We start from the raw sequence: 27,658 nt of genomic DNA, 5'->3' as shown, positions 1-27,658 counted from the left end.
CTCAGTTAGATACTAATACATAACTGTTATTATTAACAAATACATTATTTATAACTGACAACTCCTTTTTTCGTTGTCTCATAACTCTCCGCAAAACCAGAAGTTTTAGTAACGTCTGAATGTTGGAGAGTGAATCCTATGCCGTTTTTCGGAATAAATCCTTTAAACTCGCCCTCTCTTTTTGCTCTTCTCTGTAGTGGTGTCTTTCTCGTTCTCCGCCTCCTTGGTGCCCGGCAGCTCTTTGGGTACCGACGGCTCCTTTTCTTTCTCCTCCTGCTCCCTGCGGGTGGCGCTCTTCTTCAGCAGCTCATATTCAGAGTTGGGGTCGACCTCCAGGGCCTCGTCCTCCGGGATGGTGAGGGCACGTGTCAGCGGTGTCGCCCCCGCCTCTACCTTAAACGACTCGTGGAACTCGATGGGCATGCTCAGTCTGAAGAAGAGCAGGTCCGTGTTGGCGTTCTGGGAGCCGAACGTCCTGTGGGTCAGTTTGAGACAGGGGGCGCTGTCCACTGTGCCGTCCACACGGGATACCTGCGTGTGAACGGTGGGAGAAGAAAAGAACAGTGCGCTTTAATTAGGACTCGGTGTCAGAAATCGAACATTTTGATCATAATGCTGTTAATTATGGACCTCGATGTGAGGGTGGTCAGTAGGAACAGGAATGAACTGCGGCAGGCTTTTGCTGAACCACATGGTGATGTCTCTCTTCATGTTTATGGCGAAGGGCTCGAAGCCTTCTTGCAGACCGCAGATAGTAAAATACCGCAGGCTGCTGACGTTCTGGCCCAGGTTGATCCGACCCACCTGAGAGAGGCCCAGACTACATACAGGGATAAAGCCTGGAGAAACAGCACAAACACCAGCATTATTTCCGATGGAGAAAAACACTGTAAACAAACGTAATTGAGTGAGGTTACTCTTCTTCCACTGTATCAGCTGTGCAGAAAGTTCAGTTCTCTGGTGATAAAAAGTGTCCCATAAGCTGTGTCTACCCTCGAGTTCAGCTCAACGTTTGAACTGGATTCCACCTCACGTTAAATATAAACCGCAGCCCTGTCCTTGACCACAGCAGCTGCCATATCATAAAGCCTTGTACCTTCTCCAATCTCAATGTCTTTGAAAGCCATCTCAGAGCCGGAGTCACTGATCAGCATCTCTCCGTTAAGCGTGAACATGATGTTCAGCTCGGCGAGGTCGATCATGCAGCCCACGACGTCTCCCGGCTGCCACTGACGACCGAAGGGCTCGCTGCCCACATGCCAACGCTGACCCTGAACACACACAAATACACACACACAAAGATCACTATCAAAGCCTCGGTCTTTATATCATATCATTTTACTATAACGTGTGTGGATAAGCGACACCGCACGCCAGACAAGCAGGTGGACAAAACAACATAAATACCTCACATTATTATTCAATGATTGTTTATAGCATGTATAAAATTTATTACAATATTATGAGAGATTGCATGTGAATACCTTGCAGCCGTTAAAGACGTAGGCGAGGTCGTCTGTGCCAAGCTCTTTATCAGCGTGGACGTTTGGTCTGGCCCAGCCGACCCTCATCTCCCCCACTGTCACCGCCTCAAACTCAAAGTACCATTTTCCCTGAGTCACAGCGTACGATTTCTCAGCCCTGAACACGCGGATCTTATTCCCAGTTCCGTTACCAACATGGCCGCCTGAGAAGAGTCACGCACTTCAGATCAGAGTGGACATGGACACGACTCTCCTACGCAGTTCTCCTATCACTGCACATTTTCTTTTAGAGTCTTCGACTGTAACCGTACTCACTGCTCTCCTGGTCCGGAGGCTCGATGTTGTAGCCGTAACCGATCAAGGTTCGAACCGCAGCGCACACGGTGTCTCTGTTCGTCTTCTTGGTTTTCTCGTCCAGGAGATTATATGGCACGAGCCGGGGGTTACGCTTGTTTACAATGTCCTGAATACGATCGACACATGACAGAGAGCATCGTGAGCAAACTGTCATGTTTACGATTGCAGAATTATCTTTTCATCAGTTTTATGCTATTATTAAAAGCAACATTAAAGCAGCGATAAGTATAAATAATACAGCAGACTGTAACCATTTCCTATAAAAGCTTAAAAAACTACACGGACAGGTTCAGGTAGAGGGAACAACCTGGAGCAATGTTAATGAGTCTAACCTGTACGATGCTGTAAGTCCAGCCCTGGCGCACGCGGTCTCGAGCCCACACGTTGTGTCCGTTCTCAGCGAGTCGCTCCACCAGTGTGTTCTGGTTCGGGGTCAGTTTAACGTGGTTCAGGTCCAGAGGAGCAGGTTTATAGCCGTTGCTCTGCGTGTAGCTACGTTCAGGGGATATATAACATTAATCTAAAATTCTTGTTAGTTTTTCTCTAATGAACAGCAACAATCACTTTTAAAATCATATAATCATCACAGGGTAATTAAAGTGTGTAAAACTTTTGAAAAAAAAAAAAAAAGACTGGTGTGTGTGTGTGTGTGTGTCACTGACGTTTTGGGCAGTTTTATCTTTTTCAAATTTTCCTCCGCTTTTTCATCTCCCATTCCAACATGGCAACCCAGGGCAAGAAGAGTTCTTATGGAGAGACAGACAACCGAACAAAAGTTTACACACCCAGACATCTATTAGATATTAAACATGCAAGCATACACACACACGCACGCATGCACGCACGCACGCCTTCTCACTCACTTGAGCGTTTCCCCTGACATTGCCAGGTTGTAGTTCCTCTCTGGCTCTGGAAGGCTCTGGAAGTCCAGCAGACACGGATGCAGCTTTTTATTATCATCACGGAACTGAAAGAAATAGAAAATGAATAAACTGTAAGACCCACAGAAGGTGAAACACAGCGTAAAGCTTAGGACGTGCCGCTTATAAACATGTAGGAAGATTCGCTGTATTTATTTAATATTGTATATTGTGTATGGGGATATGGGGGTATGTTCTCACAGGTCCGTAAGTCCAGCCCTGTTCGATGCGAGTTACAGCCCAGAGCTCGTGGCTGTTCTCTGCCAGTTTTTCTCTGATCCGCTCCAGATGTGGAGGAAGAACAATCTGCGTGTGAAATATGAAAAATGAAATACCTGGCAATCACAATCATTTACAAAATGAGTCTGATTACTGAATTCTAAACAGTTCTTGTTGATGCGCTCAGACGTTTAGATCAGACTCGATAAGATCAGCTGTACCTGCACGGTGTCCACAGGATTTGGAGTGAAGGCAGTGTGGGACAGAGACTGTGTTGGGCCCAGAAGGTTCCTCACATCATTATCCAAGTCGTTTTTATACTCCTTAATGGGTTCGATGCGAAGTTTGTCTTTGGGCAGCACAGCCTCGTAGCACGGAGCGTATCCCGGAGGTGGAACAAACTTAAAGTCTCCATGGCGTCCACCCAGGAGGAACCGGACCCTGGGTGAACAACAGAAAACGTACATGTGGTCACTCATCTGCTGCATCATAGTGATCAGTGTTAGAGCGCTAATAAACCATACTGAGGGTTCCATCTCATTATACCATATGTATTAATATTAATATGTATAATAATAATATATTCAGATGGATTTCTAACACATCTTTCCAGATGGGAGTATTTCTTAGGATATTCTATCACGCTGGAGTTTCATTGAAGGACATTTTAAGGTTCGAATAATCAATAAATGATGCTGAAGTTCTTCTAGATGGTGCAAAGCTGTTTTACTTGATTCCAGCGGAGAAGCTAACGACAGGGAAGAAGAGGCCGTCCAGGTTGAAGTTCTCGAACATGCCCTGAACAGGATGCCCGTTAATGCGGAATGAGATACTGGGCACGCTTAGATCCAGACAGCAGCTCACTACGTCTTCTGCTGCCAGAATGTGCTGATTGGGCGATGCCACGTGTCGAGGGACACGCCCTGCGTGTTTGAGAAGAGCAAGTTTTTCAGAAGAGACACAACAAATCTTCCCTAAATCAAACTGATATGAAAGTTGAAGCCCATGAACAACTTTTTTCAAGCATTAAAAAAATAGTGTTTTGGAACATATGATTTAGTCTGTATGAGTCTGTACAGGTTCCTCACCCGACCACAGATGGAGGCCATCAAAGCTGTAGGAGTAGAGGTCATCTCCTACACCATTACCGCCCCAGCCCTCTCCTCCACCAGGGTACGGGCTGTAACCCTCAGTCAGTGCCCAGCCCACCCGAAGGTGACCCGCCTGGGCCGTCAGAAACGGCTCCACGTGATCCACGATCAGCTCGTAATACCACTTCTTATACTGTGTGGATCCCTCACAGGTCCCCAGGAAGATGTTTGGCCTCATGCTGCAAAACAGAAAAAAAACAAAATGCATTAACTGTTTCTCTGCCTCATAAAAACACAGAACTGCAGAGAATTGAAGGGTACCGTATCATGTGAGCGATAAAGCTGAAGGCTAACGTACAACACACGTAGCAAACACTTGTACGTGTGGTCTCCACTGAGTCCATGCGTTCTTACGTGATAACTTGGCTATAACATACTTTCTAGGTACAAGAGTCCGTTCTTTACGTTCTTAGTGCTGGGAAACAGTCCAGTTGTTTCTGCTAATCAATCACCTTGTGACATAATTAATGATTTGCGTTTGGAGCAAAAGGTCACGACGTGGAAGTAGATTCTCTGTGATGAGATTCTGATTGGACCTCACAGCCACACCGTTACACACACACAGCGAGCAGAGTACGTCCAACACCTAGAGAACAGAGAGTACGGAGAACTGGGATTAGGTACAGGTTAGATTGTCTGTGAGAGGCGAGTGGTGTGATGCATACCTTGTGATTGCGTCCATGTTTGTCCAGCAGAGCTATGATGGACTTGATGTGGTTCTCCTGGATAATGTTTAACACCTCAGGGCTTTCGATGAGAATGCAGTACAGCACCTCCAGGATGCCTGCAACAGGGTCGTGTTTGAGAATTAATAAACATATAGTACATAGTAAACCGTTAGACCTGACCCTATACAGTAACAAATTGTTCACCGGATGAGGCCTCCAGTCGGTCCAGTTTGCTGACCAGCCAGTCCAGATTGTCACAGAAGAGTGCGCAGTTCGCTCTGTTCCCTCTAATCAGAGACGCTACAGAAAACACAAACGCTTCATCACACATTTAAAGGTATTTATAAAGTGACTTTTGAAAAACATTCAGAATAATAAATGACTATTTTATTATAGGAGCTTTATCAAATGTAAAGACAATTTATATATACAGCTTTATAGTGTATTAGTGTGTGTTGGAGAAAGACAGTGGTCTCTGCCTCCCTCTAGTGGCAGGAGGGGCTCTGGCAAGGTTTCTGGTTGCACTCTGTCTCCCTCTAGTGATGGCACAAGGCTGAAGCCTTTCGTGTGTGTGTGTGTGTGTGGGTGTGTGTGTTACCCAGCAGCTCGTAGAGCAGGTTAACAATCTCCTTCCAGGATTCAGCTGCCTCCTCTCCAGCGAACTCGGAAAAATGAGCCGAAGTGTTGTAGACATTCAGACGATCAATGCAGTCCAACACCAGAGTGATCATCCCCTACACACACACACACACACACACACACACACATATATATCATTGCTTACACACATATGAATCATAAGCATTCCAACATTCCAATTCCTTCCATGATAATTCACTTAATATAAAGGTAATTAAGGTAATATCGACCTTGACCAGAAAAGAGCTTTTTCATATAATCGTGTGTGTGTGTGTGTGTGTGTGTGTGTGTGTGTGTGTGTGTGTGTGTGTGTGTGTGTGTGTGTAATGCTCCACCTCTTCCTGAAACAGGTTCTGTCTATTTTTGAGAGACCTCAGTTTGCTCTGTTTCTCCTCGTGCTCCAGGTCCTCATCTGGAGGTCTGAAGTAGAAGATCAGATCCTGGAGCAAGAGGACAACAGACTCCAGTGGGAGAGATGGAGGAGGAGGAGCAGCGCTTTTATTCTTCCCACTCAGAGTGTCCAAACTCCTGCAGAAAAGAGAGAGATGGAGAATGAGACAGAGAAAGAAAGAGAGACCGATGTCTCTTTTACAGGATTTTAATCTCTTTGTTGAAGGATACACAGTATGTGTGGTTAGGCTGTAAACTTTACTACCAGTCAAAAGTTTAAACACACTCATTCTTAATTTCCCCCCCCCCCCCCCCCACATTTTAGAATAATAATAAACTCATCAGAACTCTGGAGTAACACAAATGGAACTATGGGAATTATGTTGTGATAAAAAAAAAAAATCCAAAATAAATCACAATAACACTGTACACTTTTTTTTAACGCTGGCTGATTTCGGAATATTTCTCTCCAAGTCGTACGTTTAAAAAAATAATTGCAAATAAAATGTTTTTCACGATTATATTTTTGTCTACAACACCGATTTCAAACATTTAATCATACCCCTTCAGATCAAAAGCTTTTTAAGATTTCAGTCAAGCGTCTACAAACTTTTGACCCGTAGCGTGTCTATAACGAGAGCGGTTGAAGTGTGTCACGGTGAGAGTGTGTGTACTTGATGAACTGGGTGAAGAGGCCAGCAGTGCTGTAGATCATTCTAGCAGCCTGAGACTCTTCAGTCTGAGAGCGAGCGACGGTCAGAGCGTCATCCATGTGACCTTCCTGATGAAGAATCGCCTACGCACACAAAACACAACTTTAACACCACAAGTACTGCACAACTACAACAACGGTGCATTCTTTACATTCATGATCACCTACAACAAATACACAGGACTTTTAAAAATAATTTTATACATTAATAAAGCAGGATAAGTCAATATAAAGAACGTCGGATTATTTCCTAATTATTTCATTCGATTCAATCAATTCATATCAAATACTAATGAAGAATGATAGAATATGATCAAATACAAACAGTTCTAGTAGAGCACTGAATTGTGTATGTATATGTGAAAATGAAAAAGAATATATATTTGGTGAATTTTTTTTAAGATGGCTACTATGCATATTTATATCCATGTGTGTCCTAGTTACCTTCCGCTTCACAGGCCCCAGGCGAGCAGATTTAGCATCTACAGAGGCGTAGGTGAGCCACAGGCCTGTAGCTACATGCTGCACAAAGCACATGGACTCGCCGTACTTTATCTCCGGAGCACCCATCCCTTCCACATCACGCTTCTGAGCCACTTCGGTCTTCTCCTGCTCCGACAACACACACGGACCGACATCACAGATCATCACACCATCACTAAGAGGCGCATGTACGCTTATACGTTTTAACGTCCAGGTTAAATCTTAATAAAATATCCCTCTCCTAATTGTAGCTGCATCTGTTTAATGTTAGTGCTATGTACTTTGGTAAACTGTTGTTTTTTTGGCAATAGACACACTGAGGTTGATCAGTGAACCTCCAAAATGACAACTGCATACAAAACTGCATGAACCCACATGTGAATGCATGCAGGTTTGCTGTCTACAGTCAGTTCGACCGGCTCAATATTGAAATATTTCAAATCTACAGACGTCTGGTCATAAGCACAGGCGAAGAGAGGAACAGAGGGAATATGGAACAGTGGGGCTTTACATCAGAGGCAATACTTTTAACCAGGTTTGCTTTGTTTTCTAAAGTGTGCTATATCAATATATTTTACTTTCAAACTTATTATTAATACAATATAGTCAATTCATCCGTAGTCTGTCTGTTGTAGAGTAATCTGCAGTGTCTGTAGTGATTTCCCATTAAAGAGACGCCCAAAACACTGACCTTTGAGGCTCGAAAGCAGAACGCAGAGCTCTTTGTGTTTGCTTTCTCTGGATCCACAACAAGCAGGCCTTTCTCATCATCTAAACACAAATATCGACCTGTAGTGATGTGACGCACTCTGAATGGCTGACCCCATTTAATATGGCCGCCGCTCCATCTGTGGCGCAAAGAGGAAAAAACAGAGGTGCAGCTTTAATCAGTTTGATCATATGAAATGTAAATGTAAAAATGCAAGGAGTGCGGTTACGTTATATTAACTAAAATTACACTGATGTTCCATATTTTCCAAACCTACCCAATCCGGAGGGGCTCGAGTCTCCACAGAGATCTGGCATGACTGCAAACTGGGCCTCCCTCGTAATGGGCATTTCTGAACATTCCACACACAGTGAAAGTTCTGTTAAAGACTTCTGTTCTTCATCATCAGTCCCATGAGAAATTGATAAAGCTCTACCTATGAGCTTGTCATAGTGTGTGTGTGTGTGTGTGTGTGTGTGTGTGTGTGTGTGTGTGTGTGTGTGTTCTCTCACTTGCGCTCTTCCCCCTGTTCAGCAGCAGGAATAGCTAAACACTCATCCATGTGACCGTGGAAGAGCCGAAGCACGTATCCCCCGGTCAAATACCCTGAATAACAGTGAAACAGAGAAAATCACACACGTAAACACTCAAATAGCAAAACATGGAAATAAAAAAGGCTTTGAGTGCAACGCTGAATAAGTCTGAAAATCCTTCCACTTACCTTCAACCAGCTCACATCCACTGGACACTGGGTTCATGTTCCACAGCGTCTGCATGAAGGAGGCGTCCACCATGAGATCTCCACTCGCATAGGACAGATGCTGCACGCGCACGTCATAATCAGAAAGCAAAAAATCTGTCAGCGATATCGACTCCAACAATATGCTCAATTACTTGTTAAGAGCTTAAAAGCATCGTTTACTAGCATTTCTATTGTGTCTGGCTTGTGGCAGACCCGCTAGGTATCTTATTCCATCATGGCTTCCATGGCCACAGCTAATTATTTTTTGTCATACTATTTATATGCAGAAACCATTTGAATTTGCTCATAATAAAAAAAGAAAACAATTATTAATTTTGTAAACTGAAAGCACCCTAGCGACCAATCAGTCCATTTTCACACTGAATTTGAAAACTGTTGGTTTTTGCTCAAAATTGAATACGTACCAGGTACCTTTCAGATGAGACACTGACCAGGATGAGGTCATCACCCACTCTGACCTTCTCACCTTCTGACCTTTGCTTAGAAGCAGGGTGGATCGTCCACCAACATGCCTCACCTACCAGACATACCAGCACACCTGTCACCTTTTACACACTCCATGCTAAATTGTCAAATTTATTGTGAACTGTGCTGGCTACCTGTCGAGTCTTCCTGTAAGCCAACGTCAAACGCCAGCTTGTCTGTGAGGGACCGTGACGTTGTCAAACAGCTAAGATACTGCAGCAGAGCGAGAGGAGACAATCTAATTAAATCCACAGAGTAATAAATTACAGTCTCGGTGCACAACCAGGAACTGTTCTTATTTCATTAGCTGTCAGAAACTATTACAATTTTAGTCTGTACAAATACAAGTAAAAACGTGTGTTTTCATTGACTTTAAGCGTTAGGGAAGATCAGCGTCACATGACAGTCGTTAATAGATAACATTTATCAGTTTGCTTGCTTTAAGAAAAACTGTGTATTAGTTGTTCAATAATCAGAATATTGACCAGTCCTAATGGACCCTCGGTAGTGTTTACTGAAATAATGGTTCTTGAATTGGTGTCCGAGCGTTATCTTGATAAAACTAATCTGCTTCAGAAGGTGTCCATGGGATGTTTTTACAATGAAAGGTGTCCATGGTTTAAAAAAGCTTGAGAACCCGTGTACCAGAGGTCTTATGGCTCACCATGCCCGAGTGTGTGTGTCTGAGCAGGATGGCGTGTCCGTACAACAGCGTCCGATGGCCTCCACCTTGTGATGACTTTAAATAAGAGAAAACGTCATAATAATAATCCAGTCAGCAGTAGGAAATATAGTACTTTAATATAATATCTTATAGCCTGGATTATTAGTAACACAATCACAATGTGAGAAGAAAACAGTTGGGAAAGAATGAAAAATGTAACATACCCATTTATCCAAATCCACATCCTAATGAGGGAAAGAACAGGGGAATAATTGTGGGGGGAAAAGATCATATTCAAACAAGTATTCATCATTCTTTAAACCTGAATAAATTGGGACTGTTCAGATTAAACTATGATAATGCAGCTAAAGTTACGCTATACCTGCATAGACATGTCCTCGCAGTATATCGTTACCTCCAGGTGATATCCGCTACAAGTGATTGTACTGAATCATATTATACACCTGCTGAACGTGTCAACACTTCATTGTGACTAGCTGTTAGAAAATGCTATTCAATTTAGACTTAAAGTATTTTTTCACCTCGCTGGTATGAGAGAGCATCTCCTGTAGAGCGCGTACAGATAATGACTGCTCCAGGATGAAGACACAGATAGCCAGATCAGGTGGCACATTCTGAAAAATAAAACCTGATCACTCATATGTCCATACAAATAACACATTATAACTGATCACAAATAGATTTGCATAGCTGTAAGTTCTGGGGCGATGATTTCTAATTTTGACATGTATGGATCATTCAGCAAGCATGAAGGAGATGTTTAAAGCTGATCGGTCGTTACCTGAGCGTTAGATGTTGTCTCGAGGAAGCAGAGTCGATTTCCAAATCCCTCACAGGACAAGCAGAGTTTAATCTGCTCCTTCAGTATAGTGGCTGTACACTGTAGCACCACCTGATCCTCCTGCACACACACACACACACACACACACACACAAACACACACAATGCATGCATATGTCACTAAAATAATAGAAATGATAATAATATAGAAATATAAAAAGAAAAATATTAATTATCATTATTAGTAGTAGTAGCATTGCAGATACTATCCAACTATCCAATTGTATCATTTTGAAACAGAAAAAAAATTATATAAAATAATAATAATCCATCCACCCGTTTTCTATACCGCTTATCCTACAGGGTCGTGGGGAACCTGAAGCCGATCCCAGGGACCATGGGGCACAAGGCGGGGTACACCCTGGACGGGGTGCCAATCTATCACAGGGCACGATCACATACACACTCACACACCGGAGTACCCGGAGGAAACCCCCGCAGCACGGGGAGAACATGCAAACTCCGCACACACAGGGCAGCGACGGGAATCGAACCCCCAACACTGGAGGTGTGAGGGGAACGTGCTAAGGCACCGTGCACCCCAAAATAAGAATAATAATACAAAAAGAAAAATAATTATTAGTATTAATAGTAGTATCCAAGTGTATCACATGCTATTTTGAAAGAGAAAATATAATAATAATAATAATAATAATAATAATAAGTTATTACATCTTGGTTAATTATTGCTGCTACAGCTAACACGGCTAGAAGACATCAAAGTTTCAATATAGGAATTCAGTAGTTTAGCAACCTAGCTAGTCAGAATATCAAACATTAAAGCCACAGCTGTGGACTAACAAAGTCGTTAAAATATTAACAGAATGTTTTAATGTCCTCTACTATATTAATATCATTTACTAATTTACTATTTAGCAATGTACTGTTTTATCATGCTACTAAATGTTTGACATTTCGCTTCCTGAGGTAATCAGTGTGTCCGTTAGAGCTCGACCGTTAGGGTTTAAAAATAAATAAATAAATAAATAAATAAATAAATAAATAAAGCCTTGTGCGCCAGTTTTTGAATTTTTGAATTGAGCGCACGAGGCTGGTGGAGGCGCCACAGCTGTTCCTCATCAGCGTCACTCTGATTAAACCTGAGGGCCTTTAACCTCTAACACCTAGTCACTTTAACTTATTCAAGAGAAGTAACACTAGGACAAGGATATATATATATATATATATATATATATATATTTTAATCATAAGTGTAGGTCTTTATTTGTGGCTATAATATCATTTCCATGTCTCTTAATATAGGTTATTATAGTAATATACTATGTTTTAAATCACATAACCAAATATTTGGAAAAAGAAAAATTGATTATATTAATCACTGCATAATACTTCAAATAAAAAGACTGAAAATTGTGAGCACAGGAAAAAGTTGATTTTTTTCTTCAAATTTTCCAACTTCCCACTGTACACTCTGTACCTTTGTCACCTTTGTACATTTACTGTGTTTTTTTTTTCTTTATTGTTGTTTACTTGGAAAGGTTCATGCTTTATTATCTATTGAAGTATTACTCTAAAAGTTAACTACAAAGGTGCAGTAAATGTACCCTTCAGGGTGGCACCCCAGTGAAAAGGAAAGGTACAGTACTTTTTACTGAGAATAAATTAAACGCTCTGACTGAATTTTCGTTTAAAGCAAATCATAATTCATGCAAGGCTATTTCAAATTCCATGCAATGCCACATCTGTAATGATGATAAACTGCTGTATATCTTGAATTCTTACATGTCTCGTCCTGATATGACTGAAATGCTCTGTGTGTTAAAATGTGCGTTGAAGTGTGAGATGTCATTTTGTCATGGCAGTGATTTACAGCTTGATGGCGATTTGAATAACCTTGTGATGATAATCTGAGGCTCAAGTTACAGCCAGAGTACATTTATAGGGGATTAAACAATGTGTGTGTGTGTGTGTGTGTGTGTATCAAATAATAACAGAAATACTCTGTAGTCCACTACCACTGTTTACCACTGACGCTGATCCAGTAAATGTCCATATGAAGTATTTAATATGGCTTTAATACTTATTATTAACTCCTGCACTGTGACGACAGTTCTACACTGTACTCCAACATTGTGTTGAATTACTGTATTGTATTGTATCGATTTGTGTTAAATCCTGTTGCAGTAATGATGTTTAATGTTGAACCAGTGCTTCAAAGTGTTCTGAATGTGACCCCATAACCATATCAAAGCTCCTAATAATGCACTGTATCCCCATGATCACGGTCATTAAATCAGAACATCGTGTCATACCACTCTTAAATAGACAGAAACACACAGCTGCGTCTGAGAGAGCCACTAATCCATCCTCACGGTGTAAATATAGAGCTGGAGAAAGAGAGGACGTCACTTTAAAAACACTGAGAGCTGTATGTGTTTTAAATAGCATCTACACGTTTAGCACATTAACTTCAAAAATACAAGTTCATTGTGAAAATCTAACGACATCTAAAGTTATATGAAATGTAACTTTAGAAAGTGAATGATGTTAAATGCTGTTTTTCATTCTTCAACATATTCAAGATATAGGAGAAAGGAATTGATCCTGACACCCAATCTTAAACATGTACTGAAGTTAACGTTACCAAAATCCTTTTATATATATCTATATCTATATATCTATATCTATATATCTATATCTATATATATATATATATATATATATATCTCTATATATATATATATATATCTCTATATATATATATATATATATCTCTATATATATCTATATATATATATATATATCTCTATATATATATATATATCTCTATATCTATCTATCTATCTATCTATCTATCTATATATATATATATATATATATATATATATATATATATATATATACTGAGACTTTATCATAAATTATCCTCCACTTATCACCTAATTTAGACGTCTGTGGTAAAATGATCATCACACACTATATTTATGCAGAATTGTTCTGGGTTTTGTGGCATCTTGCTCAGAATAATGGTCATATTTATTACATGCTGCAGTTATATTGCAGTTGTGATTAAAATCTGTGGGAGGAATGGTCTTATTATATTAACAATGATATTAAAACTGTATTTCATGATCTGTGATGGTCATACGCTACACTACATTTTAAATCTATTAAATCAGCTTTATAATTAAACCTATTACTATTGTGATTATGATTATGAACTACATTCATTAAGGTTATGAAGTCTTTTTCAGCCAGTATTGATTACAGGGAGATGTTTCGTAAAACCCAGATGAAGCTGCTTTGGTTTCAGGGTCAAAAATCACAGTGTGTGTGTATCACTATGTCTCTCAGCTCTATTATAAATAGATAACAATGCCACACACCTGTTCATGCCAATCTGCAGCTCTATAGCAAAGGAAACAGGATCCAACTGACTATATGTGTTATAGTTAACCCATGTATATATTAATATATATATACACATATATATTACTTATGGTGAAGGTTATTGCATGTAACGATCATAACGATATTATCACAGTATAGTATTTAAAATGATTTCAGTCCTCAGTCAGAGTGTCCGCATAACTGAGCTCTTGTCAGGATCATGGGATAGAAGACGGCTGTCCTTATCCCAATTTCTGAGTTTATTTCTTCCGAATGAAGCACAGGAGTAGTAGAGATGTTATTTTGAATAGTGTGTGTGCTGACTATCGTGATGTGATGCATAACCGATTATCATGTAAACACTTACAGACATTGCTAAGTAAATCTTTACACCACCAACAAAAGCCTTTAAAACACCAGAGCTCACACTCCTCACTCTCACAGCTCGACACTTTCACCTTCATCACGGTTACCGAATAATACGTTCGGATTAATACACTGAAAGTTGAAATGGTTTAGGATTTCTCCACATGCTGTGTTCTGTTAGAGCTGCCTTCTACAGATCCTTCTTGGAGAAAGCAATCCCATAATTCTGTTCACCAGGCAAGTGTCTATGAAAGTGTGTCTAAAACAGCATGGAGGACAGACATCTGACATTATATTGTAAATAATATCAATAAGATACACAAATATTGCACAACGGACTGAAAGCTCTCGTGATGTGAGAGCTCTGATTAATCCGTGACTATAATCAAGATTTTACTCACCGTCCGTACAAACTGAATCTCCTCGTCTCCTTCTCCTCCTTCAGCCATGGTGTCTTCCCTTTATCACTCTCTCACACCGACAGTCTCACTCTCTGTTCACTCCACGAGCTTGCAATCTGTGTGCGTGTGTTTTGAAGGACATTCTTTAGCTGTAGTTCAGAGAGGGACCCTCTCTCTTTTTTTTTGTACACAGGCAGTGGGTGGACACACACACACACACACACACACACACACACACACACACACACACACACACACACACACACACATCCCATCATCATCATCACACTCCGTTTAACACAACACTTCCTGTGGCGTTATAACCACCCACTCACACTGTCAGGTTCACAACTGTTCAAAATAGACAAAATTTAATAAACAACAATAAGTAAAAGAAAAGAAGAATAAGATGTTTATTTTATATAACCCCTTTTACACGTGTATGTGTGTTCTTGTCTTGATCGAACATGAAGATATGATGACTTCGTCTAATCTTCTGTATGACACTCTGTAGATTATTTAAATGTTACATTTCATTTTTAATAATAATAATAATAATAATAATAATAATAATAATAATAATAAAGGTACAAATAAACAGAACAAGTAAATGTTTATTAAGAACAAACAAAAAGTTACAAAATAACTCAGTAAACAGTACAATAAAAGGCACACAAACATTAATCAATAACTTTGTGCCAGCATTAAAGCCGGTAAAGAGAGCGTGCTTCCTGTATATTAATACACATGTGTATTTTAAAAGTGAAGCAAAAACCAGAGTAACCATGCACAGAGGAAGCGTGAGACGAGTTAGAGAGGTAACGGTTTCCACGTGGTCATGCGCACTTCGTGAGAAGGCCAGCGTGGAGAGTCTCTATAGCGCCTCCTGGAGCCCTGAGGCCTGAAATGGAAGGACGGAGGTGAGAGGTCGAGGGAGAGCGAACAATTCTCACTCACACTGCTGATGGAAAACACGCCGTCAAACGACAGGCAGCTGAAGGACTTGCACGCCGGCGTTTCGCACTGCGGAGAGAGCGGCTCGGTTTCAGAAGCTGTGAAAGCGCACGAGTCTGCGGGGGAACTGAACGACGCCCTCTGCTGGCTCGACGGTGTAGAGCCACCAAACTGCACGTCCCAGTAGGACTCGGAGTGTTTCTCATGCTCGTGGTGACATTCTGTGACGTGACACTGCTGCTCAAACATCTTGTCCAGGTCGAATTCTTCCACTTTCAGCGTCTCGGACGTCACACACTCGTTAATCTGGGGATTTTCATTCTCTTCTGATTTCTGTGACGATCCAATCAAAGTGAGATCTTCTGAAGGAGAAGAAGGACTTGGTGAATGATCTGGAAGCAACTCCTCGTTGGGTTCCTCGGAGTCTGTTAGATCGTCGTTTAGCTCCAGGAAGGCCTGCTGATCCTCCTGAACGGCTTCGTCACTGAACGAGCGGCTGAACCGTCTCGCTCCCTGTCTGCGCAGACGGACCGTCGGGGTTCGGAGAAACGAAGCCAGAAGGCTGAAGCTCCTGAACCTCTCAGCCATCGAAAGCCGAGGATTCGCCTTCTTTAGATCCGAATCGGACCCTTTCTCCTTCTTCCGCTCGTGAAACGTGCCGGATCTCCTCCTCAGCTCTCGCCCTTCTTTTCCTTTTCCTCCAAACTTTTTGAGAGGCAGCCTGACAGACGTGGACCACATGTCCTCATTAAACGTGGTCTCGTTTGTCAGAACTTTCTGCTGAACTTCGTCGATCTCGTCCGAACGTGGATCTAAAGCCACCTCGGGCATGCTGATGGATCGTCGTGGTCCAGAACGCTTCTTCGAATTGCTTTTCCTCTTTTTCGATTTGGAAAGTGTCTCCGTTTCCTGTTGCTCTTTCTTAACTCCATCTCCTGTCTTTGGACTTTCTGTCCCTTCCTGTTTCTGGCTCTCCTTCAGAATCACGTCGTATTCCACAATGACTTCCGGATATCCGTTGTCGAGCAGAACCCAGTGCTCGTCGTCGTGCGCTTCCTCGCTCTCCTGCTGCTGACGTCCTCGTAACGTTCCCTCACGTTCGGAACCTGACGCATCGACAGGGTTCTCCACAAAACTGCAGTTGAGAAGCTCAGGATCGTCGTCCACTTCACTCCCGATTACAACTGCAACACAGAAACAGAATTTAAACAGAACAGTTCTGAAGCAAAACCCCAGATTTCCAGGAGGCCACAGAGAACATGAACACGGAGCAGCTCACTGACCGAGTCCAGATCAGTGACCGTGATTAAAGAATGAACCGGAATATTGTCCGGTGTTGTTATGAGTGATGTGTTCCCGACACATTTCTGTTTCATAGGAGAATATCTCACACAGCGTTTTTAATAACTGATCAAATAAAATCCGGATTTTTTTTTTTGTGCTAAAATAATATGTTATAGTAAAAATAATAAACGCTTCAAACCTCGTCCCGGTTCCTCTATCAGTATTAAGGGAATTTTCAATGAGGAGTCGCTGTCGGAGTTCGACAGAGTCTTTTTAATGTGGTGGAGTTTTTTGCAGGAGCTCGAACACTTTTCAGGATCGTCACACGGCGTCACACTGAGAGCCTGCATAGAAAAAAAAAAAACAGCATTAAAATCAATTCATCGAGTCCAACAACTGATTTTTATTCAGTTTATTTCCTCCTTTTGCTGGAGAACTGAAGAGAAATCTAGCTGAATATCCCGATCGCTTCAGTTGGGAAAATAAATGCATACATAAGCCATAAATTTAACAGTGTTCATTGATGCAGTCTCTAAATGACCGCTCACACACACACACACACACACACACACACACACACACACACACACAGTCCATCAGTACACAATCAGAACTTCTTCAGACTGATGTGACTGAGGAACTGGATTGGTGTTTGAGAGCGTACCGGACTGCCGCTGCTGCTGCTCGACATGGAGAAGAAACGGAGAGATCTCCTCCTGCGGCGTGCACGCTCCTCCTGCTTCGGAGCTCTAAAGGGGGGAGAAACACCACCACCACCACCACCACCACCACCACCACCACCACACAAATGACATTAAGACATAATTCTCCAGCAGAAGCAGAAATGTGAAGACGACTGCAGACTGACGTGAAGTAATGAATCATTTCTACTCCAGACGTTCCACTGACTCATAACCTTTAGAGTTATTAAGATAAAAGCAAGACAGAAGAACTTCTTTAACTCTCATTTCATTTCACTGAAGTTGATCATTTCCTGGACACACACTGCGTAATAAACTCACCGATGCGTCTTCCTCTGCGCTCGTACTGGAGTCCTCTTCTCCGAAACACTGCGGTGGGAATCATCGCTGCTCTTCACCTCCTGAGGACTCGGACCTCCTGTCGAATCTGATTACATACAGTGTGATCATTACTCACTATATAATCCGATTTGTAGTGAAGCTACATAGGGTGCTGCGTGGTACAGAATATAATCCTGCGAGTGTGACGTAACAAACATTCAATATTATTTCAGTTACTAAAAAGCCTACAAGATTGATTTATTCATTCATTCAATTTCCTGCTAAACTCTACTATCCTACAGTCACTTAGGTTCCAGAACGTTTGTTAGGTTCTAGCAGGTTCTAGGGTCAAATCCCAGCGCTGTTCTCAAACCCAAAGTTATCGTGGGAGATCCTGATTAATGTGTTAAAGTATAGACAATCCATCGTACGTTATGTTCTTTATGTTTAAATCAGAAACTCCTCTGGTGTAGGACTGTAGGCTACTTTTAATTTTTATTTTCAAACATTATAACATTATCATCTTTAATGTTTAATATTTATTATTGCATTGATTGTTCATTTTACAACTGTTACTGTATTGCATTAACAATGTAGCTTCGACTTGACTTTCTGTCATAGTGTACTGGGTCTGACAACTAATATGGTTATTAATAATAATAATAATAAGAATAATAATAATCATTTATAATACTACTCTGATTTTGCTGAAATGAACTCACCGTCTGCCGACTGGCTGCTGATGGACTGCGTGTCGGCTCGGAGGTCGTGCAGCGAACGCCTGCAAACTCAAATAACGGAAATAACCATCAAGGATGCAGAATACAGGACATCAGACTGAATTAAAGACCCTCATCATTGTTCTAAACAAATCTGATGAAAATGAAGTCTGTGAGTGGAAAAACAGAATAATGTCAAATGTCTGTACCTCTTTCTGGCAGATCCACTCACTTCAGGCGCGCTGTCCTCTAAGGCTTTGCGCTTCACCGTGTTTGGAGACTGAGGCGTGGGACTTTTGGACAGCGGAGGTCCTGTTGAACATTTTAATAAACGCCGGTGTTTACGTCCACACGCATTAAACCTCTCTCACAAAAATGCTGCTGGGGTTTAATCTGGACACAAGCTAACTCTCTACAGTAGAATCAAAACAACGCGATGTCCCCTTTTTTTTTTTTAAACAACAAAACATCAAACAGTCGAGACGTGTTCAGTGTCCGGAGTTTGCTTTAAGTACTGAAACTACGAGGTGTTTATACAAACAGGAAAAACCCAAAACACTGTTGTGACACTGTGAATCTGAACGTTTGGATAAAAGGATGATCTGATGATGATGATCACTGTGTCAGATGACGGTGGTGTTCTACCTGATGTAGCATCTAAGGACAGAGAGGGACCGATGGGCGTCCTACCGGACTTCAGTTTAGAAAAAGCATCCACAAATAACTCTAAAAAACAAATAAATAAACACGTTAAATAAAAGCAGGAAAAAAAATGTGTAGAACTCGAGACAGACGCTAAACGTCACCTCCGACGCTCCTTCTCCTCTGTCTGCACAGGCTGCTGTACACACTGAGTCTGGCTCGCTTGTTCAATAAAGCGCCCTCTAGTGGTGGGGTGGAATCGCTCGCCTTCACCGCTCCCGGTGCGGCCAGTACAAATAAGGGCACGACTCCTTAAAATAAAATAAAAAACACTCCGTATGTTAATTAAACACAGAGAAGTGTTAATCTGTCGAGTAAACAGCAGATGTAATCATGAGCTGGAGGCGTAACCGATGCGCTCAGCGTGCAAGATGAGGGTTCTGATAGCTGCAGCCTGCTGCTCCAGCTGTTTCTCTGTGAGGAGGGTGAGGCGACACGTCTGAGGCGAACATGGCAGCAGGTTAGGAGCCATGACCAGCGCTAAACTGCTCACCTCCATCCTGTTCTCATCACACCTACACACACACGGAAGCAGACCATGTTATCCATCATCACTACAGCAACAATATATACACACAAGCTGCAGGATCGTACCGGAGTGCGACGCGCCTGAGGAAGCTGCAGATGTAGCGCAGGGTGCGAGTGTGTACCGGAGAGAGCAGGGACATGAGCAGCAGCGTGGCTCTCTCACTCGCACCCGTGTCCAGAGTCTGGGCGTGGCACAGCGCCACATGCAGGTCCTCTGCGATCAGCGGCTCAGGAAGCTCACGCAGGAACTGTTTCAGCACCGACGCCACGTCACACGGCTGCAACAAAGCGTCACGGGGAGGCAGGAAGATCTGCTCGCCCTTCTCCAGGTCCGTCTACGAGAACACAGGAGGGAAGAAGACACTCGCCTGCCTTTCCTTCACGCTCTGGACCACTGGTCTCACACGCGAAATTTGACTTAGAAATAAATTATTTAAGCATGAAGCAGCAATCAGACTGATCACAAACGATATCTGAATGGAGGAACGGTTCAGTATTAAGCACAGAAGACTCCTAATGTCAGTGCAATAACTGACAATAACTGGGCTAAGAAGGAAACAGGATGAAAGTGTGCTGTTAGAGCTGCTTTAAATCAAAATGTTGTCAAATTCATGAGAAATGTTCACTCACTCACTCACTCAAACTATGTTTAAATGTATTATTACTGACACATCTTAGATATAAACCCTACCCCGTGTTTAGGAACGAATGCCGTGTGTTTGCAGCGTCTTACCCTCAGAACTCGGATTCGGCCGAGAGAACCGGTCTTCCTGAAAATGCCCTCAGTGTGCAAGTGCTGAGATAAATACTCACACGCCTCCACCAGGAACCTGGAAACCAAACGCAGAACCATCAGGATCCAAAACATGAAGCAGACATCTCACTGAAAACAATGAGGAGTGAACATACAGCGGCACGGAGCCGTCCACTTCAGCCACATGACACTGAGGGAGAAACTGAAGACCTCGACCGAACGCAAAGAGCTGCTGTGGTGTCTCCTACGATGGAAAGGTCAAAGGTCAGTCACGTGGATAAGGAACTTGCTCTGTCTATCTGCTTCCCGCACAAGTTGTGTATTTAAGTGTTTCTGTTGTCAGTATTAGACCTGTGACAGGCATAAAGATCCATTTTCATTTGTAGAATATCCAACACACACACACACACACACTTCAAAACAGGTTTCTTCCTCACATTTGTAAATGGTAGTATTTCTATTCACCTTTTCACAATCAGCTCATCCCAAATAATGTTCCTGCACTGTGTGTGTGTGTGTGTGTGTGTGTGTGTGTTTGTTTCTGGGGAAACTAAACCCTGAAGAAATAACACAAGACTTGATTGTGTAAGTGAGGACAGAGTACTGAGCTCTGTTGTACCTGCTCAGGTGTTCTCTCTCCGTGCAGGAAGCTCTTCCAGTTCCTCACGCGCACACCGACCGCTTTCAGCGCGCGCACCACCGCCAGCACGCGCGCCCGCTCCTCCGGTAGCGCAGGCATGGACAAACCGGCGCTGTTTACACTTCAGAACCGACACGAGACACGCCGGAAATGCAGCTTAATTGCTAGCCCAGATCCCTGCTCGAGCCCATCGGAACGTCACCACGTGACTTGTCGGATTTCCGGTGACACGACTAACAATAAAACGTTCTGTTGTCTCTCTCCATGCTACTACCTACACGGAGCGACATTACCGCATCAGCGCCCTCTTGTGGACAATTTACGCTATCTGCCCAATTAGAGAGCAACTATTTAATCACGTGACTTTAATTTTTAAAACCCTTCAATATTGTGCTAGAAAAGGCTATTATGGCCAATCTTCTGGAAAAAGATTTTTTTACACCGGATGTAATGACCTTCACGTGATTTGGGGATTTTTATTAAAATGCATCAATTAATGAAAACTCCTCTGGCTGACCAATCAGAGACGAAATTTCTCCTGCTGCAGTTTAATTCTTCATTTTTGCAAGTTGCCTGCGATTATATTACAAATTTCACTTCTTTAATCTTACTGAATGGTCATAACTCGCTCTAGTGAATAAAAAATTGTTTATTTTAATCCATTCAATCTGCACTAAGAGCTTTATCCTGGTCAGCGTGCTGGTGGATCCCAGGAACACTGTGGATGACTGATGTGTGATTGCGCAGGAGTCGACTCTTTGAACCGCCGGCTCTTTTTTTGGTGAACCGACTCTTATTTCTGAAGAGCCATTTGCAAGAGATCCTGAAAATATACTATATCAGTGTTCTATGTTTGTTATTCTGCGACACTGTTCAATATACACAGTGTAATAACAAAAATAATTCAGTGAGTCTAATCAACATCTGATCAAACATCACGTTTGGCACAGCGTGATGTGGAGTCGGTTCAGGTGAACTCTCGTGTATAACTCTGTATAGTGTAGTAGTGAATTATCAGCTATCAGAATAAACAGACAGAAATCTTTAAATTCTACTTTAATAAAAGTTAAGTTCAGATTGAGGAAGTATAGCTTATTTATGGAGCACTATGTCTTTATTATGACATTATGTCTTTATATATATATATTTAAAGCGTTTTACTTTAAGTAACAGATACAGGGCAAAATATAAAGCACTGAACGATTATATAACTATACAATGAACATTTTAAGCAATAGATGAATAAACACCAACAATTTTGGATAATCCAGAAAAAAATCTGCCAGTGAGTCATTTGGGAACCGAGAGACAGCTCTTATTAGTGAAATAAGTCGACTCATCTGATTCACAGAAAACAGTCGGAATTTCAGGTTGTAACTTTGTAAACAGGACCTCATCCATAAGTCTCACCTCAGTGGATTATAAATCTGATCTGAGATCATTCAGTAGTGTATTTCAGTAAACAGAACAAAGTGTAAAGCTGATTAAAAACATCCTTTAGTTCTTTTTGACTGTAAAAAAAAAAAGCAGCAGTGCATTGTGTTCAAAATAAATGTTAACTTTATTATTTAACATGACATTTTTGTTGCTCACTTACACTAAAGCCGTGAGGTGTGTGTGTAATAAGTTTCACTGCACTGTACAGAGTCGTTTGTCGTTATTTCTCTGAATATTTTATTTAAATTTCGACGGGGTCAATATGGACATTCAAACACAGCACATCATGATCAGCACCTGTGCAAAGACACAAACGTAAAAAAACAAACACGCGTGTGTGAAGTTGGTGAAGCAGACGGTTTATTGATGGAGAGTTCTGATTCGAGTCTCAACTCTTCAGCCAGGATGAAAAATCACAGAGGTCTGAAATTTAGAGTAGATTTTTATAAATAATGACATTCTTTGTATGGAGTTCGGTTTCGGACGCTCACAGCTTCATGTTGGCCACGAAATCTTCTCCTTTCTTGATGGAACCCTTGAGTTCAGCCAGAGCTTCAGACACAAGTTTCTCCTCGAACGCAGAGAGCTTCCCCAGGCCCAGGTTCTTCTCAATGCCATTTTTCTGAAACACACCGAAGGGAGGAGTTTAATTATATCTCTCTCTTTACATCTGCTAAACGAGGATCTGGTCTGTGTGTGTGTGTGTGTGTGTGTGTGTGTGTGTGTGTGTGTATGCGTTGTACCCCGAGCAGCAGAGGTGTGGAGAAGTATTTACACTCCGTCTCCTCTGACCGCACAAACGCACATTCCACCACTCCCTCTTTCCCGTTCATGGCATCAAGGAGAGAGAAAGTGAAGCGAGCTCCAGCATAGGCCATCGACAGAGTGGCAGAACCTGAAACACACACACACACACACACACACACACTATATTATTAACCCCATGGAATCCTCAGACCACCCCGTGTCCCAGTCTGTCACGACATATTCTCATGAATAACCTCGAGACGGTGGCAGGATGAAACAAACGTAAAAGAGCAGAACTTGAGCTTTCACATGATATCTAGATTATGTCTTTATCCTTAGTGGAAGCGAAGCTGTCTCGTTTTTAATATTAAACAAGATTATTTACTTATTTTGCACCGCTTACTTTAGGAAGTAACAAAACTCCACTTTGTTCAGGATGTTTACCTTGTTAATTCAATACATTTTTATAGACTGTTTTTATAGGACTGTGTACCTGCTCCTGCTTTGGCCTTCACCACCTCAGTTCCTGCCTCCTGAATTCTCTCGGTCAGAGCGGAAAGCTGATCAGCGGGAAACTCCACCTTCGGGGTGCACTACACAGCACAGACACAACACTAATCACTTCAGTGTGGTAAGTAGATGAATTCAACACCGATACACCATCAACACCACCGGTGAGCCTAGTCACATCACGCTTTCACTATTAAACACGCACGTCTGAGTGCGCATCTTCCTACAACTAATGATACAGAAAACAAACTGGAAAGCTAAACAAAAAATATTTTTAAAATTATTTCAAGTTTTAAATTATGTTTCTTTCCACACAGGAAGCAGGTTAAAAAAAAATTTAAATCACATACGAAACTAGAACAATAAAGTTTGTGAATAAACTTTGATGTTGGCTTGACCGAACCCGTTAAACAGGCCGAGAGTACAAGGATATTAAAGCGCTCTCATCACTGATTTTAAAACGTTTATCAGATAAATGTGTAACGTTAAAGACTAAAGGTTTGGACGGTGTAAAGGTTAAAGTCTTAACACGCTGCCTATGATATTCCAGCATGTTGCTATGTAGTTGCTATGCTAATCCCAGTAGGTTGCTAGTTTGTTTCAATATGATTCCAGGAAGTTGCTAGGTTGTAGCTAGTAGGTTGCTAAGAAAACTCAGCCGGTTGCTAGGGTGTCATGTGGTTGCTAGGAGTTAGCTTTTTCCCCCTTTAATTACCTGTGAAATCAGAGGGATGATGGTTTTTCCAGCATGACCTCCAATAACAGGCACGTTGACGCGAGCCGGATCGAGACCCTGCGGACAAACGCAGATAATCAACAATAACGTTTATTAAAAAAAAAAGAAAAAAAAAAGAAAAGAAAAAAAGAATCAAAGATTTAAAACTGCACCTAAAGGATAAAAGGATGGAAGACAGGACCATAATCAGAGAGAGAGAGAGAGAGAGAGAGAGAGAGAGAGAGAGAGAGAGAGAGAGAGAGAGGACCAGTTGGACACGTGACTAACTTTGAGCTCAGCGACGAAGGTGTTGGCTCTGACGATGTCCAGCGTGGTGACTCCGAACACTCTGTTAGGGTTGTAAACACCATGCTTCTTCAGCACCTCTGCAGTGATGGGGATGGTGGAGTTCACCTGAAAAACACAACCCACCTCTGTTTAACACCTCTACAGCAACAGGAAGTACACACACACTATATAATGCAACTATATTTCCCCTAAATGACAGAGTACACATTAAAAATTCAAGCAGTAGAGGTTCCTCACAGGATTAGCGATGACACAGATCATGGCCTCAGGGCAGTGATGGGCACACGCATCAACCAGAGTGGCCACGATGGTGGCGTTTGTGTTAAACAGATCATCACGAGTCATACCTGTAGAACAGAAAACACACACACACACACACACACACACACACACACACAGTATTAACAGAGCAGAACTAACTACAGAAAGTAATGAGGTGTAACTACAGGTGTATACAGCACTGTTTATTTATGTACAAAACTGCAAAACACCACAAACAGGACAAGGAAAAAAGGTGAAAAGGAATACAGACATGTGGACTAGAAGCAAACAGAAATAAATAACAGTTTTACTCAGTTTAAATTTAAACAAACACACACACACACACACCGGGTTTACGGGGAACTCCGGCAGGAATAACCACCACTTCACATGCTTTCAGAGCCGCGCCCAGCTGATCAGCTCCAATAAAACCTACACACAAAATAAACACCTCGTTAGTCTATAACACATTTAAAAAATAAAAAATTATGACATTAGATGCGTGTATGTGGTGAATTCTGAGTAAATCAGCAAGTTCACAAACTAAGGAGGATTTCTGAAACTTTAGCGCTGATGTTGAATGAATAAATGTCAGAATGTTGTTTTTGATATTCCCATACCCGTGACCTTGGCTCTGGTCTCGATGTGGCTGAGGTCCGCGGCGACTCCGGGCGTGTGAGCGATATCGTACAGAGAGAGCTCGCTCACCAGAGGACTGTTCTTCAGCAGGAGGGAGAGCGGCTGTCCGATTCCACCTGACGCTCCCAACACTGCCACCTTCGCATTGTTCTACAGGGATAACAAAAACATCTAGCATTCAGACATGCAGGTAAATCCTCCTGCATTGGGTCTGAACTCAGTGCGCTGCAAACGGAAACCTCCCAGTGTCGCGTTTCTGGGTTTTAACCTTTTGACCTTCAGAGCCAGTGAGTCGGATTAATCCCTGATCTGAATCGGGGTTAACCTGAGATTAGACCGTCTCCTAACACCGATTACATTAATGAAGATGATTGTGAAATATGACCTGATAAACATACGCAGCAAGTTATATATGGAGAACACATTCATGTCTCTCAGTCTGCCATCAACATGTTAATACGAAGCCAAATAAAAAGTTTATGCACCCCCCCCAAGCAATAATTAATATTAAAGTTGAAATAAAGAAGAGCAAATGGATTTCTAACATTACATTAACTTGTTCACTCTTCTGTGAAAAGTCTGTGTCAAAAATAATACATTTAAAAAAAAATATATTTGTAGGAGGTGAAAGTGTAAATGTTGTACTTTTAATACGAAATCAACTTTAATAAGAACTGAACAAAAACGAGCTCTGCAAAATGAACTTTTTATATTATAACAAACATGTAAATTAGGTTTATTATTTGCCTGCCTGGTACAATCTCCTGTGTCAAGTTTATTTAGATATAAAACACAGAGATATAAATAAAGATGCTGCTTTATAGCCTTTCAGATCCGCAGCACAACCAAAGCTGAGAAAATGTCAAGCTAGCATAGCATGCTAATCTACGCTACTGTACAGCTAACAGCTACACACCAGTCAGACAGTGTAATGCTAATTAGAGTTTACAATTTACAAAATAAATGTTATATATATATATGAAGGTTAAATGTTAGGGTTAAACCATTTAACGCTATTATTTTAGCGCCCGTTAGCCACAAAGCTAACTCTCACCACCACAGAGGTGACGTTCATAGCCAAGCACGCGCCTCTTCTCATCCTCACCATTTCGGGTAAATGTGTTTTTTGTTTGTTTGTTTTTTTGTTTACCTGAGAAGTTGTGGATAAACAGCGTGCGAGGCTGGCGGATGGTCTGGCGATTCGTGAAAACATATCAGCGGTGTCCTCCTAACGTGCGTCTTTATTATAAAAGTGAAATGGATCCTCGGAGCCTCTCCTGACGCACTGTGACTCCAACGTCCTCCAGCCGGATCGAGAACGAAACCGCGGCGCAACCAAACCCACGGGCGCGGGGAGGGGAAAGCTAAAAACATGGCATCTGATTGGTCCAAAGCTGTGTCAATCATAATTTCCTGCGAAAACTCGCTGACGATTGGTTCGACATTTGTCCAGGTGATACACGATTGGTCACTCGAGTACCTCAGAATTCCTTCACTTAATTCTACGTAAAATCTAGATAAGACAAGAGAATAATTAATTCATTAATGTTGAAAGCTGGAAGACATTTTTTTATTACTCTTAAAGAAATTAAGTTGTTTGACAGAATTTCGTGTTTATTTTTTTAAAAATATTTTTAAATCACACTTCATATCGTCCTCCATATTCAACATCATTCTTGCAAGTTATAAGATACCATGGAGCGGACAATAAGAATGTAAAGAGAGAAGGCACATTTGTCATTTTCGTGACAACAATATAACAATAATGTAACTGCTACAATTTCTACATTGCAAGAAAATATTTTTAAAATGTTTACTGGTTCCGAGTAGTCGT

General features: G+C 41.7%; 3 protein-coding genes across 3 annotated transcripts in view; all 3 read right to left on the bottom strand.

Annotated features, from left to right (window-relative positions):
* The window catches only part of ryr1a (ryanodine receptor 1a (skeletal)), a 62,321-nt gene extending 47,603 nt beyond the window's left edge, over nucleotides 1–14,718 (bottom strand). Inside the window, exons 1-30 of the mRNA XM_053644831.1 lie at nucleotides 14,604–14,718; nucleotides 10,427–10,546; nucleotides 10,167–10,259; nucleotides 9,849–9,869; nucleotides 9,625–9,699; nucleotides 9,095–9,173; nucleotides 8,900–9,012; nucleotides 8,454–8,553; nucleotides 8,245–8,338; nucleotides 8,010–8,084; nucleotides 7,715–7,871; nucleotides 6,985–7,149; nucleotides 6,503–6,624; nucleotides 5,774–5,966; nucleotides 5,398–5,533; nucleotides 5,004–5,099; nucleotides 4,797–4,915; nucleotides 4,584–4,717; nucleotides 4,069–4,310; nucleotides 3,711–3,903; nucleotides 3,202–3,421; nucleotides 2,963–3,067; nucleotides 2,705–2,808; nucleotides 2,504–2,587; nucleotides 2,174–2,333; nucleotides 1,800–1,947; nucleotides 1,485–1,687; nucleotides 1,097–1,271; nucleotides 631–839; nucleotides 173–531 (exon numbers count right to left, since the gene is read on the bottom strand). Of these exons, the coding sequence (XP_053500806.1) occupies nucleotides 173–531; nucleotides 631–839; nucleotides 1,097–1,271; nucleotides 1,485–1,687; nucleotides 1,800–1,947; nucleotides 2,174–2,333; nucleotides 2,504–2,587; nucleotides 2,705–2,808; nucleotides 2,963–3,067; nucleotides 3,202–3,421; nucleotides 3,711–3,903; nucleotides 4,069–4,310; nucleotides 4,584–4,717; nucleotides 4,797–4,915; nucleotides 5,004–5,099; nucleotides 5,398–5,533; nucleotides 5,774–5,966; nucleotides 6,503–6,624; nucleotides 6,985–7,149; nucleotides 7,715–7,871; nucleotides 8,010–8,084; nucleotides 8,245–8,338; nucleotides 8,454–8,553; nucleotides 8,900–9,012; nucleotides 9,095–9,173; nucleotides 9,625–9,699; nucleotides 9,849–9,869; nucleotides 10,167–10,259; nucleotides 10,427–10,546; nucleotides 14,604–14,651 (4,142 nt within the window). The 5' untranslated portion in view covers nucleotides 14,652–14,718. The remainder of the gene's footprint in view (nucleotides 1–172; nucleotides 532–630; nucleotides 840–1,096; nucleotides 1,272–1,484; nucleotides 1,688–1,799; nucleotides 1,948–2,173; nucleotides 2,334–2,503; nucleotides 2,588–2,704; nucleotides 2,809–2,962; nucleotides 3,068–3,201; nucleotides 3,422–3,710; nucleotides 3,904–4,068; nucleotides 4,311–4,583; nucleotides 4,718–4,796; nucleotides 4,916–5,003; nucleotides 5,100–5,397; nucleotides 5,534–5,773; nucleotides 5,967–6,502; nucleotides 6,625–6,984; nucleotides 7,150–7,714; nucleotides 7,872–8,009; nucleotides 8,085–8,244; nucleotides 8,339–8,453; nucleotides 8,554–8,899; nucleotides 9,013–9,094; nucleotides 9,174–9,624; nucleotides 9,700–9,848; nucleotides 9,870–10,166; nucleotides 10,260–10,426; nucleotides 10,547–14,603) is intronic.
* A 563-nt stretch (nucleotides 14,719–15,281) lies between these two features.
* On the bottom strand, nucleotides 15,282–21,495 carry zgc:153345 (uncharacterized protein LOC566129 homolog). Its single transcript, XM_053646275.1, has 13 exons — nucleotides 21,186–21,495; nucleotides 20,722–20,810; nucleotides 20,546–20,642; nucleotides 19,879–20,147; nucleotides 19,636–19,799; nucleotides 19,389–19,535; nucleotides 19,228–19,308; nucleotides 18,792–18,894; nucleotides 18,586–18,644; nucleotides 17,864–17,969; nucleotides 17,506–17,590; nucleotides 17,041–17,185; nucleotides 15,282–16,741 (listed from the first exon to the last, which is right to left on the bottom strand). Exons 1-13 carry the CDS (start codon nucleotides 21,303–21,305, stop codon nucleotides 15,414–15,416), a joined length of 2,793 nt encoding a protein of 930 aa, XP_053502250.1. The 5' UTR covers nucleotides 21,306–21,495; the 3' UTR covers nucleotides 15,282–15,413.
* Nucleotides 21,496–22,981: 1,486 nt separating this feature from the next.
* On the bottom strand, nucleotides 22,982–27,143 carry mdh2 (malate dehydrogenase 2, NAD (mitochondrial)). Its single transcript, XM_053646083.1, has 9 exons — nucleotides 26,975–27,143; nucleotides 25,806–25,974; nucleotides 25,534–25,617; nucleotides 25,162–25,271; nucleotides 24,904–25,029; nucleotides 24,616–24,693; nucleotides 23,884–23,983; nucleotides 23,387–23,538; nucleotides 22,982–23,265 (listed from the first exon to the last, which is right to left on the bottom strand). Exons 1-9 carry the CDS (start codon nucleotides 27,035–27,037, stop codon nucleotides 23,131–23,133), a joined length of 1,017 nt encoding a protein of 338 aa, XP_053502058.1. The 5' UTR covers nucleotides 27,038–27,143; the 3' UTR covers nucleotides 22,982–23,130.
* Nucleotides 27,144–27,658: the final 515 nt, after the last annotated feature.

This window comes from Ictalurus furcatus, chromosome 16, assembly GCF_023375685.1.
Source record: "Ictalurus furcatus strain D&B chromosome 16, Billie_1.0, whole genome shotgun sequence".
NCBI classification, from domain to species: domain Eukaryota; kingdom Metazoa; phylum Chordata; class Actinopteri; order Siluriformes; family Ictaluridae; genus Ictalurus; species Ictalurus furcatus.
This window is presented reverse-complemented; position numbering and strand designations above follow the sequence as displayed.